The 12,501-nt window shown below is 37.7% G+C and overlaps 1 protein-coding gene across 1 annotated transcript in view; it reads right to left on the reverse strand.

Annotated features, from left to right (window-relative positions):
- LOC129724490 (cAMP-dependent protein kinase catalytic subunit PRKX) overlaps positions 1-12,501 on the reverse strand; it is a 187,918-nt gene that overhangs the window by 19,264 nt on the left and 156,153 nt on the right. The window contains exon 4 of the mRNA XM_055679437.1: positions 8,906-9,074. Within this exon, the coding sequence (XP_055535412.1) occupies positions 8,906-9,074 (169 nt within the window). The remainder of the gene's footprint in view (positions 1-8,905; positions 9,075-12,501) is intronic.

Consider the following 12,501-nt stretch of genomic DNA (forward strand, 5'->3'; position numbering starts at 1 on the left):
TTCTGAGCAATAAAGTATATTGTCCCAGATTGCTATCATTACTTGATATTTGTGTCCTATTTCGTACACTACAGACTTTTAATCTTCTTAAACACCATGCCGAATTTTCAAAAGCCGGGTATGAGCAGCTTAAAAGTTTGGGCCGAAGACAAGCTATCAGCGGAGTGATTAGACGGAACTCAGCCTATAAAAAGAGCCACCGACTCGATGGCTGTAAAAATCGAGCAATACCACTTCTGAATTCTAGTTATTAGATTAAAGATTCCGCATTCTGTTTCATAGACTGAGGCAGTGGCAGGGAGTTTAGGCGATCTACAATGGACCAAATGTTTACCTTGCGTCAAATCCTTGACAAGTTCAGATAAATAACCTGCAAAATCGGCATCTGTTTATGGATTTCAAAGCGGCATACGATACAGTTAAGCGCAACGAGTTATGTCAGATTATGCTGAAACACGTTTTTCCAACAAAACTGATTAAGCTGATTCGTGCCATCCTTAACGGTTTTTCATCATGTTCCAGAATAGCGGGAGTAATTTCAAACCCATTCTTGACGATGGATGGTCTAAATGAAGTGACGGTTCTAAAACCTGTTGTTCATCATTGCCTTAGAGCGTGCAGTACGGAGAGCTGGCGTGCAAAGAAGCGGTACTATTATATCGAAGCCTCATGTGGGTGGTCATATGAACCGAACTCAAATGTTATTTCGAAAATGTAAATTTAAATGTGTATTCTTAGTCATTGTTTTTCGATTCTTAATCGAATTTCAACTCAGGTCCTTATAGGGTAAAACTACCTTGGATAGACCACGTCCAGAATACTTCCATCAGGAAACAGCGTTGCAAAGCGGGGGTGAAACAAAACATTCCTCCTCCTTCCTGCTTGAGAACGAAACATATACTACGCTAGTCAAGTGTGTGCACACGGTTTCGAGATACTCTTTATTCTTGATGCATTCCCCTGAGTATCAACAAGCCCGCACTGACTCACAGAAATTCGTTTGTATTGCTACTCAGCGACTGTAAAAGAGTACGCGAGCTCATGCTTGCGAGTAGGAGTACTCGACTAAAACTGCTCGACTAGGAGGAGTGCTTGAAAAACTATGCTCGAAAACGAAAATACCTTCTTCCCGGTTTTGCTTCATGCACCGACAGCCGACAGTGGGGTAACGTGTAGGGTATCGGACTGTTTCGTTAAACTTTTTAACAGCTGTTTAATGCAAAACCAGCCGAAGCTAACCGCTGCCGAAGTAGTCCGATTTTTTGACCCTCTGCAACCATCGCAAAGCATCTTGAAACAATTGTCTTCGGCTGGTCGTTCTCGTGAGTTGGGGAGTAGGTACACACACGATGAGAGTAGACGGGAGTGTGTGCATATGATCCCGGGAGTAAATGCGAGCAAGAAAGAAAGCGAGAAAGAACGAGAAATAGCTTGAATGGAGAATTCTCTACTGTGTGATAGCGGCAGCAACGAGAACCTCACATGAGGTGTTGCAAGCTGCTTACGAGCGAGACTTACAACACTATCGGGAAACACTATATCCTGCTAATCACTAAAAACATTTGTTGAGTTTATGGTAAGAGAATGAACATTTTTCGTCAAAATGGTCCACTGAAGGAATTGGTTCATCCAAAGTAGTTATACATACCTAGAAAAAAAACTATTTCCAAACAACTTTCATGTTTTGAGTTGCCGTTAGCAGCTCAGAATAGAGTCGCTTATTGGTGGTAGTGTGGTGTGGACCCTTCTTGACCATGGAACTAATGCAATTGGTAACGACTTTCGTTCCATCGGATACTGCATGCTAGGCTATGGCGGTTTGTACTATCCGGGAACGCTACTAATACAACAAACAGCCTCAAGTGTTTCTACGTAAACCTTGCGATTATGGTTTTACACACTTCTGATTTTCTACTTTCGTAATTTCTGATTTTCAATTTTGGTAATTTTTCGTAACTTGAATGCAAAAATCCAATGCAAGAATAGGATAGTACGGTTCCAAATAAACAGCATACAAATTACTCGAATGAGTTTTCAACTTCCCTTTCAAATAAAAAATATGCGACACCCAGCGGCGAGCACTTGTACTAGTATGACAACATGTTTTATAATATCTTCTATAGAGTTCTCCAGGTGCGTTTGTATTAGTGCGATGTTTTCGATTTATTTTTTGTTTGCTGTAAGAATTTTTTGTCACCTGTAAGAACTGTCATCTGAAAGAGAGCATAAAAAACTACCGAGTTTGATTCACACTCTCACAAATTTCAATATACAGTGTAAGGCGGGCCGTGTCGTAGTGTTTGTGTGTTTTCGCTTGGAGAACTCTATTACATGTTCGCAGCAGAAGTAAACAGTTCTAGCAAGACGCACTGATTCTTGTGAAAAACTGGAAACAGATGCGACATAATACAGGACCAGTTGTTTGGTTTTACTACTTTTGGAAAAAACTAGCTGTTACTCTATTTGATACAGATCCTAGTTAGTATTTATAGCCCTATTTAGAGTTCCAAGCGAAGTGAAAATCTCATACAAAATGTTCATTTTTTCACGCTCGTGAAAAATGCAACCTGAAAAATTTCACTTCGCTTGGAACTGTAAACAAATTCGATCCAGCGAAATCGAAGGTTGTGGATCTCATCTTCTTCACTTGAGTTTATTTTTTTCACGCATGCAAACGCTAGTGAAAAAAGCAGTAGTAAGCGAAAACTTGCGTGCGTTTCTATTTAGTCAGTTACAGCCAATTTTCACTTCGCTCGGAGTGTAATTCGTGAATTTCGCTTCACTTGAACTGTAAACTGCAGGCTGGTGAAATACCTGCGTGTTCCACAAACGGGTTTTCACGACAGATTTCGCAAGCGAAAATTTACGCTTTTTCACTTGTCAAATTTTTCACTTCGCTTGGAGCTGTAAACTATGCTTATCATGTAAACAATAGACTTATAATATTTTAATTCGTGAATTTTGGACACAATATGGAAATATGGGCCGCTCCTTTCACTTGAAAAACACAAATGGTAAAATGCAAAACAAGACAAAAGTGAACGAGAAATAACGGTATTCCTGGAAAGATCGAAAATATTTGTTTTTAATGAACTTCATGATTCAAAACAGGTATCGACTGAACACCCGCGGAAAACTCAAATCAAACGAGTTTCTAATAAAAATCTGATTTGGCCTGCAAAAAAAATCAAAGACAATCTGAACATGTTTGTCAATTTCCGAACAATCTCGATAGACGGCTTGTGGAGCAGGGAGTCGGCGGTAAAAGTCTCAGTATGGCTCTTGTACCCACACAGAAATATCTTCTAGCGAGGTTGGAGTTTGCTGAGGATTGGGTACCCAAGTAACAATTCTATAGCTACTTGGTTTTCTAACGGTTTTATCACAACAATGAATATTACCAACGGTTTTATGGCGGTTAAACCCGTTGCCAAAAATAGCAAGTCGTAAAGAACACTGATAGCTGTCAATAAAACTCTAATAAAACTTACAATAAAACCGGCAAGAGTCAATACGATTTTGCTTTATTATTGGTTTTATTATTACTATCTATTGCCCCATAAAACCACTCCAGCTTGCTGTCATATAACATAGAAAACAAGTTTTATTGCGGTCATTCAAAATCTAAAAAACTACTAGTTGGCTATGGAAAATATCTAATAAAATTGTAACAAGTGCTAGTGTGATTCTGTCGCAGTCTTCGTAAGAGGTGTGTAAAATACTTTTGAGCATCTTGCAGCGCATTTGTGAACATTGATGACGTAGAACTCCAAAAATCTAATAAAGTAACACGGCAAACTTAGTATTAGTACTTTGTACTGTTCGGTAGTTTTTTTTATTTTATCGCTAGTTTGTCTTGTTTCGGTGGAAAATAATTTCCTATGTCGTTAAATTATGCGTCCTTAAAAATAAGGTAGGGGCAAGACACTATTAACATATTTCGAAATATATTCAATATTCAGTTAAACTAACTATGTATCGTTGCATTTTTCGTGCACATCTCTATTTATATCAAAGCTCGTTGATTCCTCATTATCGTCGGTGTGATGTCAGATTTCTTATAAAAATAAAGTTATCTAGGCTCCAGGGATTTACCATATTTTTCTCTAATAGAACAGGCATCCAACCTTTGCCGCACCTTACAACATATATATCATTGAACTAGGCTTGTTGCGGCTACGATTGATACCAACTAATTACCAACCGCACCATATTGATATTTTTGAAACTTTTTATGATCTTGAAACGAATATCGAATCGTCGTCTGACTAACAAATAAATTGAACATCCAAAGTTGATTTTGATCTATCTCTGAACACGACTAGATATTTTATGAAAAACTGAGCTGAAACAATCCAATTCATTTTTGCTTACAATGAAATCATTTTTGTTAGCCCGTACTATTTTGGTGGCGCATAAATTTTAAGCGCCTATGTTCTCAAAATGCACGACAAAATTTCATGCGCATGTGCTTGAGAGCTACAAAACCTACCAAAAACCCCTTTTTATTCCTTATCCCTCTACAATACCACCATCAAATAAAATCGATTGCACGATGATAACCAACACAGGTGAAACATTTCTCCAGCGACGAGAGATTTCCTTATTTAAAAAAGTGGCGTGATGTTCTGGTGTGTGTGCAGGAACGGCACAACAAATCAACTTATTACGGTTGCTGTCAAGCAATGAAAAGTTGAATTGAACTTATTGTGGCAAGTAGCAGAGCGAAATAATGTAACCAAACTTATTGCGCTCTTAAAGAGGTAATGCCAGCTGCTTATAGTATGCGGTACTCTTTCCATGTGGTTTTAAAGCAGTTTTATTGCCATTCTTATAATTGCTTCAATAAGCTTGGCAAGGGTGAGCCACCTGGCTGTAAAGCAAACTTATAGCGGTTATCAGAAGGTTCTGATAGTATTTCTAGTTTTAACAGCAGTTTTGCGAAATTGGTCATGAAAACCGCTAAAAGAATGCAATACGACTTAAATTGTTACTTGGATAGGCCCAAAAACAGCAAGAAATGGTGAAATGGGCTGTGGTTTGAAGATCAACTTGATTGGTTCTGATGGAGCAAGCTTGGTACAACGTCTGATTGGTTGCGCCTTCAAACAAAACAAAAGTACACGACAAAAATGTTCCAACACGGAAACACCCTAAAAATGGGCATTTATGCAAGATAACTACCCTAAAACCGAACTGTGAAGAAATGGTTTGCTGATCACAAGATCGACGTCATGGAGCTCCCACTTCAGTCACCAGCTTAATTCGGTCGAGAATTTGTGACAGATCGTAACAAAATCATCAATTTTTTTTGACGCGTTATTGTGGTACCTACTTAAGTATACTAAAAGAGCTTTTTTTGATAAATCGTCGTTTTTAAACTGAAATATATATTTTATTTCGTCATTAAAGACACATGAGAGCAAGATCGCGCCAAATGACCTATGGTCGAATATCGACCATTTTTGATTTGAATGAAACTTTGCACACGTATTTGGCTTAGCAAACTGAGCATTTTTCACAGATGGAGAGATTTTTTACACCCATGAGTTACATTCTAAAAGGGCGTATGCCTTTTGGCATAGGTTTAATTCGAAGCATTGTAGCCCAGAAACCGTTGGTTGTATGGAAAAACTGTCTGAGAATGAGTTGTAGGGAATTAAAAATGCACCATGAAAAATATACACTGTACAAAAAAAAATTTTTTGACCAAAAAAAAATTAAAAATAAACATTAAATTTCAATTTAAAAAAAAAAGAGTTGAATTTTTTTTTTAAAGAAACTTGACGTTAATACGCAGTTTTTTAAAAAAAGTCCAGGATGGAGAAATGAAAAATAACTTTTTTATGGCAGATCAATTTTTTTATGTAAATTCTAATTTAAACATTTTTCAAAATATTTGTATTCTGATGATTTTAAAAGATGCAGAGAGTCATTTTGAATCAAAAAGCTCTTGGTAGTAAACATTCTAAAGGCATCGGTTTTCGAGTTATTTTTAATTTAAGCTCAAAATATTATTAATATTTCGGAAAATACACGTTTTTCTTTATTTGTCCATGGTTCTCCAGCAAAAAACATACGTTCATTGGAATGCTTGATCAAAAATATACAATTCATTCTTTGAAAACAAAACGGTTGGATAAATAACTCAAGCGCTAAACCTTAGCCTACCTACACGTTCCCCCTTGCCGAATGTTTTATAAAAAAATATGTTTGTCGTGCAACACTACCTACTTGTTTACTAATAATAACTGTTTGTTAAGTACGCCACCAATAACTACTGGATTACCTATAATAACTGTTTTCGTATATAAATACGATCGCACTACTCGAGATGTGTTAGTAACAGTTTGCATTTTGTGAAGATGAATAAGGTGAAAATGGAATACACCAAGCCCAAATGCTGTAAGCCCTTTCCTGATCATCGGTGCTCATCAAGGTTACGCAAATTAAACGCAAACGTTATTGCAAAATTGAAAATATTGAACAGTCAAGCTCATTTTAATACGTCTTTATCAAGTTGTGATTCGTGTAGTTATTGGAATGATAGTCAAGCCACCATTTATCCCTTCGTTGTTTACTGTTCAGAATCTGGAACACTTAAAAATATCAGCTTCATCATAATATCGGAAGTACTCCATCATGATACTGTTGCGGTTCAGGTGTTCATTGCCAAATTAATGAGTTTTTTGAAAACAACAATAGAGTTGAAAAAAGCGATATTAATGTCTGATGGAGCTGCCTCACAATTTAAAAATAGAAAAAACTTTGCAAGTCTTTGCAAGTTCAAAACAAAATATGTATAACGTCGATGCAGAGTGGCATTTTTTTGCGACTTCTCATGGTAAAGGCCCATGCGATGCAATTGGTGGCATAATAAAACGAATGGCAGGAAATGCAAGTTTAGCTAAAGAACATGAACATCCCATTACAAGCGCAAAAGAATTATATGATTGGTCTAATCAGAAAAGTAATAAAAATTCATCAAAAATGTCATTTAGTTGGGTATCATATGAAGAATATGAACAAGGAGTAACAGAATGGAGCAATATTTTAAAAAAATCTATAATAATAGCTGCCACACAAAAGAATTACTCTTTCGTTCCGATTTCAGAAAATAAGATACAAACGAAGCTGTTTTCAAAAGATGACGAATCATTTACTTATGATGTATAGAAAAAAAAATGGGGTGAAACTAGTTCTGTTAAGTATCTATGTCATAAAAAAATATTTTCCTAAGATAATAAAACTCGAAAATAAATATTTGTTTCTTATATATATTTATATCACTTAGAACATTTAACTCTTTTGTTGAGAACCGTTCGCCCAATCGTTTTGTTGTCAAAGAATGAATTGTATATTTTTGATCAAGCATTCCAATGAACGTATGGTTTTTGCTGGAGAGCCATGGACAAATTAAGAAAAACGTGTATTTTCCTCAATAATTATAATTTTTCGAGCATAAATTAGAAATAACTCGAAAACCAATGCCTTCAGAATGTTCACTATCAAGAGCTTCTCGATTTAAAATGACTCTCTGCATCTTTTAAAATCATCAGAATACAAATATTTTGAAAAATGTTTGAATTAGAATTTTCATGGAAATATTAATCTGCCATAAAAAAATTCTTTTTAATTTCTACATCCGGGACTTTTTTTTAAAAGTTGCGTATTAACGTCAAGTTTCTTAAAAAAAAATAAAAAAATATTCAACTCTTTTTTTTTAATTGAAATTTAATGTTTATTTTTAATTTTTTTTGGTCAAAAAAATTTTTTTTTGTACAGTGGATATTCGCTACAACTCATTCTCAGACAGTTTTTCTATACAACCAACGGTTTCTGGGCTACGATGCTTCGAATAAAACCTATGCCAAAAGACAGACGCCCTTCTAGAATGTAACTCATGGGTGTAAAAAATCTCTCCACCTGTGAAAAATGTTCAGTTTGCTAAGCCAAATACGTGTGCAAAGTTTCATTCAAATCAAAAATGGTCGATTAAATTTTCGCGTATTTCCAGGCGATTTGAAATGATTTTGCTCATGAAAGACTATTGATGGATTGAAACACTTGAATCGGGTATTTTTTCTCTAAGTTTCGCCACTTTTTTTCTTTTGTGTAGTGGTCTTTTTGTTTTGTCCGACCCTGTAAGCTTTTTGAATTCGAAATTCAGAAATGCTGTAGATGCACAATAGGTTTTTTTTTTGCAATTTTTCAGTCACTCTGAGAAAAATGTTCCTGACTTTTCAGTTTTTCTTTCATCCATTTCCAAAAATGCTTCATTGGATTACATTTCTATTTAACGTTTCAAAAGAATCACAACAAATATTTCACAGAAATTTTATTAGTTATTTCAAACAGACTTTTCCAGGAAAATTACCAAGCCTAAAATGCTATATTTCTTTATCGGATCACAAAATAATCGAAATCATCGTGAAACGAGAAAAAATTAATAAACAAATGACAAACGAAATCAGTTTTAGTTAAGCCAACTAACCAAAATATAAATATTTCGCCATCCGTAATACGAAATCAGAGACAAAAAAAACAATGACATGCATGCATACAACAATGTACTACTCGCCAGTCATGTTGCCATATTTCAAAACAAAAATAATGTGTTGAAAGAATTTCAAAACAACAAATAAACACAATGAAACAGAAAATTGTAATTAAGTGTGGATTGTTTCAAGAAAAACATTTTTTTCGGTGACACAAATTGTTCATTGCACCCCTGGTATGAATATCGGTAATAACCAGTCACCTGAAAATTTGACGGAAAGCATAAAAAACTCTGGCTTGAAAAATGTGCTTTTTGCCAAATGGAACATTCAGTACTTCCCAGGCTCTACTCAACAGACACCTCCACCACTACCAACCTTCTGATGAAGACGCACGGTGCACTTACATGTTGACGATGAACGGATGATCGATTTCCTGCAGAATGTTCTTCTCATTCTTGACGTGTTCAATCTGTTTCAATCGGATGACGTCGGCCATGGCTAGGATCTTCATCGCCCAGTACTTATCGGTTAGCCGGTCCCGGCAGAGGCAAACGCGCCCGAATGTTCCAGTACCTGTGGAAGACACAGAGAGAGAAAAACCTTTTAGAACGAATGACAACTTGATATTCTCAACCGATTGCTATCGTAAACACGAATCGTTAATTAATTTGTTGTCATTCCAACCTCGAGAATGGCGTCTTGTTCCCAAGCTTGTCGTATAATTGAGTGCGAATCAATTTACCAGCGATACTTATCAATTTTTTAGATTGATTAGGGATAGCGTGCGCCCGCTGCGATGTCCGCATTCGATGCGCCAGGGAGGAAGTGGCGGAATAGTGGAGAACCTCACTTAGATGGAATTTTCTATCGTGTCACCTGTCACGGAACAATGAACATGAACGACCCGGATAAGGGTACTCAGCTTTTATGTTATTATTGGACGACTAACTGGAGGAAGGTGAGATGGTCGAAGCACGGCTCGCCTTCCGGTACGCCAAGGAGAATTACTCAAGTTATTCTTCTGATGGATAATAACTAAAGACGACTACGACTTTTTTTGCAGCATGCAATGGGCTGCAACGTTCAATGAGGCTAAGCTGGGTCGAAGTAAAACAGGACAAGGACTTTGGCACATTGGCGTGCTTAGGAATTTTTGTTAGAACATGACTTCTCCCCTTATGAATTTTTGAACTTAAAAACATGCGTTTCATTATGATTCTGTATTTTCAATTAATGCTAATCCTCAAAACCCCTCCCCACGGTTATAATGTTGTCAGACATGTTGTGATAGGAGAGTTATTTATACTCAAGTCGATATTTTCTAGAGATGCTGTGCACTCCACTTCATTCAGCACGTGGTATTATTACAGAATATTAGCTAATAATGCGGGCCTTAGTGCTTCATCACTGTTATGATGTTGGAAACGTGCCTTTTCTCTCAATTAACAACTACATTTGATATATTGTAAACAAGAATCGATGCAGCTTATTATTGTTTGTTGGCATGTAATAGAACCAATTGAGCTAATTGCCCGCATGTAAATTGATTCCAATAAATGCATGTAAACAACCGCGAGAATGACAATTTGATTTGTCTTGTTAGCCTGCGTTCATATTTCACAACCGCTGACCGAACTCTACAACAATCAAAACTAATTGGAGTGATACATAGTGCATTCATACACGCGAGAAAGTGTAAGACAAGAGTTGAACATTTTAACCTAATTGGGCTCCGGTTTCTGTTCTGTTAGTATCTCCGCTCGAGAAAGTTCTCCCCACCTACCATGGGCAATTAGGAAAAGATAACCACACGCAAGGTTCAAGGTTTCTGGGTAGCAACAATTACGCCGCAATATAGGACGGGGGCTGTCTTCAGGGATGATTGATTGCTTGTAAAAATCAGCCCAAAATAAAGGCTGAGTTAGAATAGGTTCAGGCAGTAGAACTGAGTAGAATGTAGGATTTTGGAATGTTGAAAATGATCCGCAATCAGGGGGGGGGGGGGGGTGTTATCATAATAAATCATTTTTATGATATTCGGTTTTGATGACTGCCTGAAAACCAGGCCGAAATCCAACAGCGGAGAATAGATTGCAGCAAAATTATTCCAGTTTTCTTTACTGATGTCGAAGTGATTATTGTGAAAATATTTTAATTTTTTTATAAACTCTAATAACAAATTACCCGTTAAAAAGCAGCACAACAGCCAAAAGGCAATTTATTTTTAGTAATGCAAAGGATATAAGACACTTGGAAAGCGACCTATGCGGAGCTGGTCGATCCTGGTAAATTCCAAAAGGGCGGATCTCATGGCAAGTGGAAATGACTCAACAACTATCAAAGTGGAAAACCTGGAAGACGCGTGCTTCTTTTCACTATTAGCTGATCGTCTACTCATGAGTCAACTAAAACCGAAAATTAAATGGGAATAAGTAGCAAGTTTTACCCCCGTTCAATTCATATTCTCAACAATTTGTTTGTCAAAATAAAACGCTATAACGCTAAAACAACAAGCGACAATTGCCATTGATGCGTTGCTGTTCTTATTTTTCTATCTCTACTGCTATACGACATTGGACTTGCAAAATGAATTGAGATCGTTTTAGACTTCGACCGTGAAGCTTGCCAAGTTTATACCGCTATCAACAATGACGATGCACTCACCGCAAGCATTGAACGGTAACAAGACTGTCGACAGCAGAAGGAGGCGTGCCAGGTTCAGTCTAGTCTCGAAACACGCGACCGTCAGTTCCCTGAGTTCGTCCTGCTCTGTGTGAAATTCTATCACTCTGCAATACTAACTGTTACAGTAGTTCACTCATCCAAAACCTGCCAGATTGCTACAGAGAGTGCCAGACAGCAAAATGCAGTTTGTTTGATGTCATACGCTTTCTGGCAGCGAGCGAAGTGCAGCAGCAAACAGTAGAAGCCGTGTTTGACATCTGCGTGATGGCGACGATGATGGCGCGGCTATTTTGCACCTTCGTCGAGAGATGACACAGTGGGCGGAGGGGAAGATGGGGAGTCGGATGATTGAGGTACAGAAACAAATAGACGGAACGATTTCTTCAAACAGCTTGAGATAGAGAGAGGAGCAGTGATTCAATATTGACGATCTTCTTCTGTAATAAGTAGAGCTGCAGCCTCCGCCGCAGCCGCAGCCGCCGACTGCCAAATCACGAGCCGGTTTACGAGCGGCTAATGGTAATGTGTTTCTGTTGCTAATGGCTTCGCAAACATTGAGTAACTGAGTGCTTCTGTGAAAATCAAGGAAATCGTTCCGGGTTGGTTCAGTGATCCAGGTCAGCATCGCCGCCGCTCCGTTCTGAAATGCTTTCCATGTGAGTAAGCCTAGAGAAGTACCCCTTTGAGCATGAAAGCCAAGACAATCACCGAAATGGAATACTTCTGCTCGATACACGCTTAGTGCTTCTTCAAACTATTTTCATGGTTGGTTGGGCAAAATGTCAGCATCATCGGTTGGAAAAATAACGTCTTAATTCGATACACCTCGACCTTAAACTCTGCTGCAAGCAATCGAATTGTCGAAGCACAAATGAAATCTTTACGAGCCATGAAAGAGCTGTGTGTATAATCGACGGACGACGCCTGCCCAAGTGGACCGTCCCGAGGCGCTCGTACACACTAATTGCGTCAAGAAGACTTACGCGGTGCGGTAAACAAACCGAATCGCAATTGTTTATGTCCCAAAGTCATGGTCGATTCACAGGCCAACGCGGGCGGGGACGTTGCCGATTGTTTAAACACTCGGTAGCCGAAATCAACGGTTGTGTCGACGAAGATTTAAGAGATTTATTATTTGAGATGATTCAATTTTATTATATTTAATGTGAAACCGATCACCAATAAAATCAGGTTTAATATTGTTTAGGCTGATTAGTAAACAATTTCGGTTTTGGACAATGTTTGAGTTAGGTAGAAATTTGACCTTCGTATTTCGTTTAGCGACAAGGATCATTCTCGAAGGAAGCCCCCAGCC

The sequence above is a fragment of the Wyeomyia smithii genome, chromosome 2 (genome assembly GCF_029784165.1).
Source record: "Wyeomyia smithii strain HCP4-BCI-WySm-NY-G18 chromosome 2, ASM2978416v1, whole genome shotgun sequence".
NCBI lineage: Eukaryota > Metazoa > Arthropoda > Insecta > Diptera > Culicidae > Wyeomyia > Wyeomyia smithii.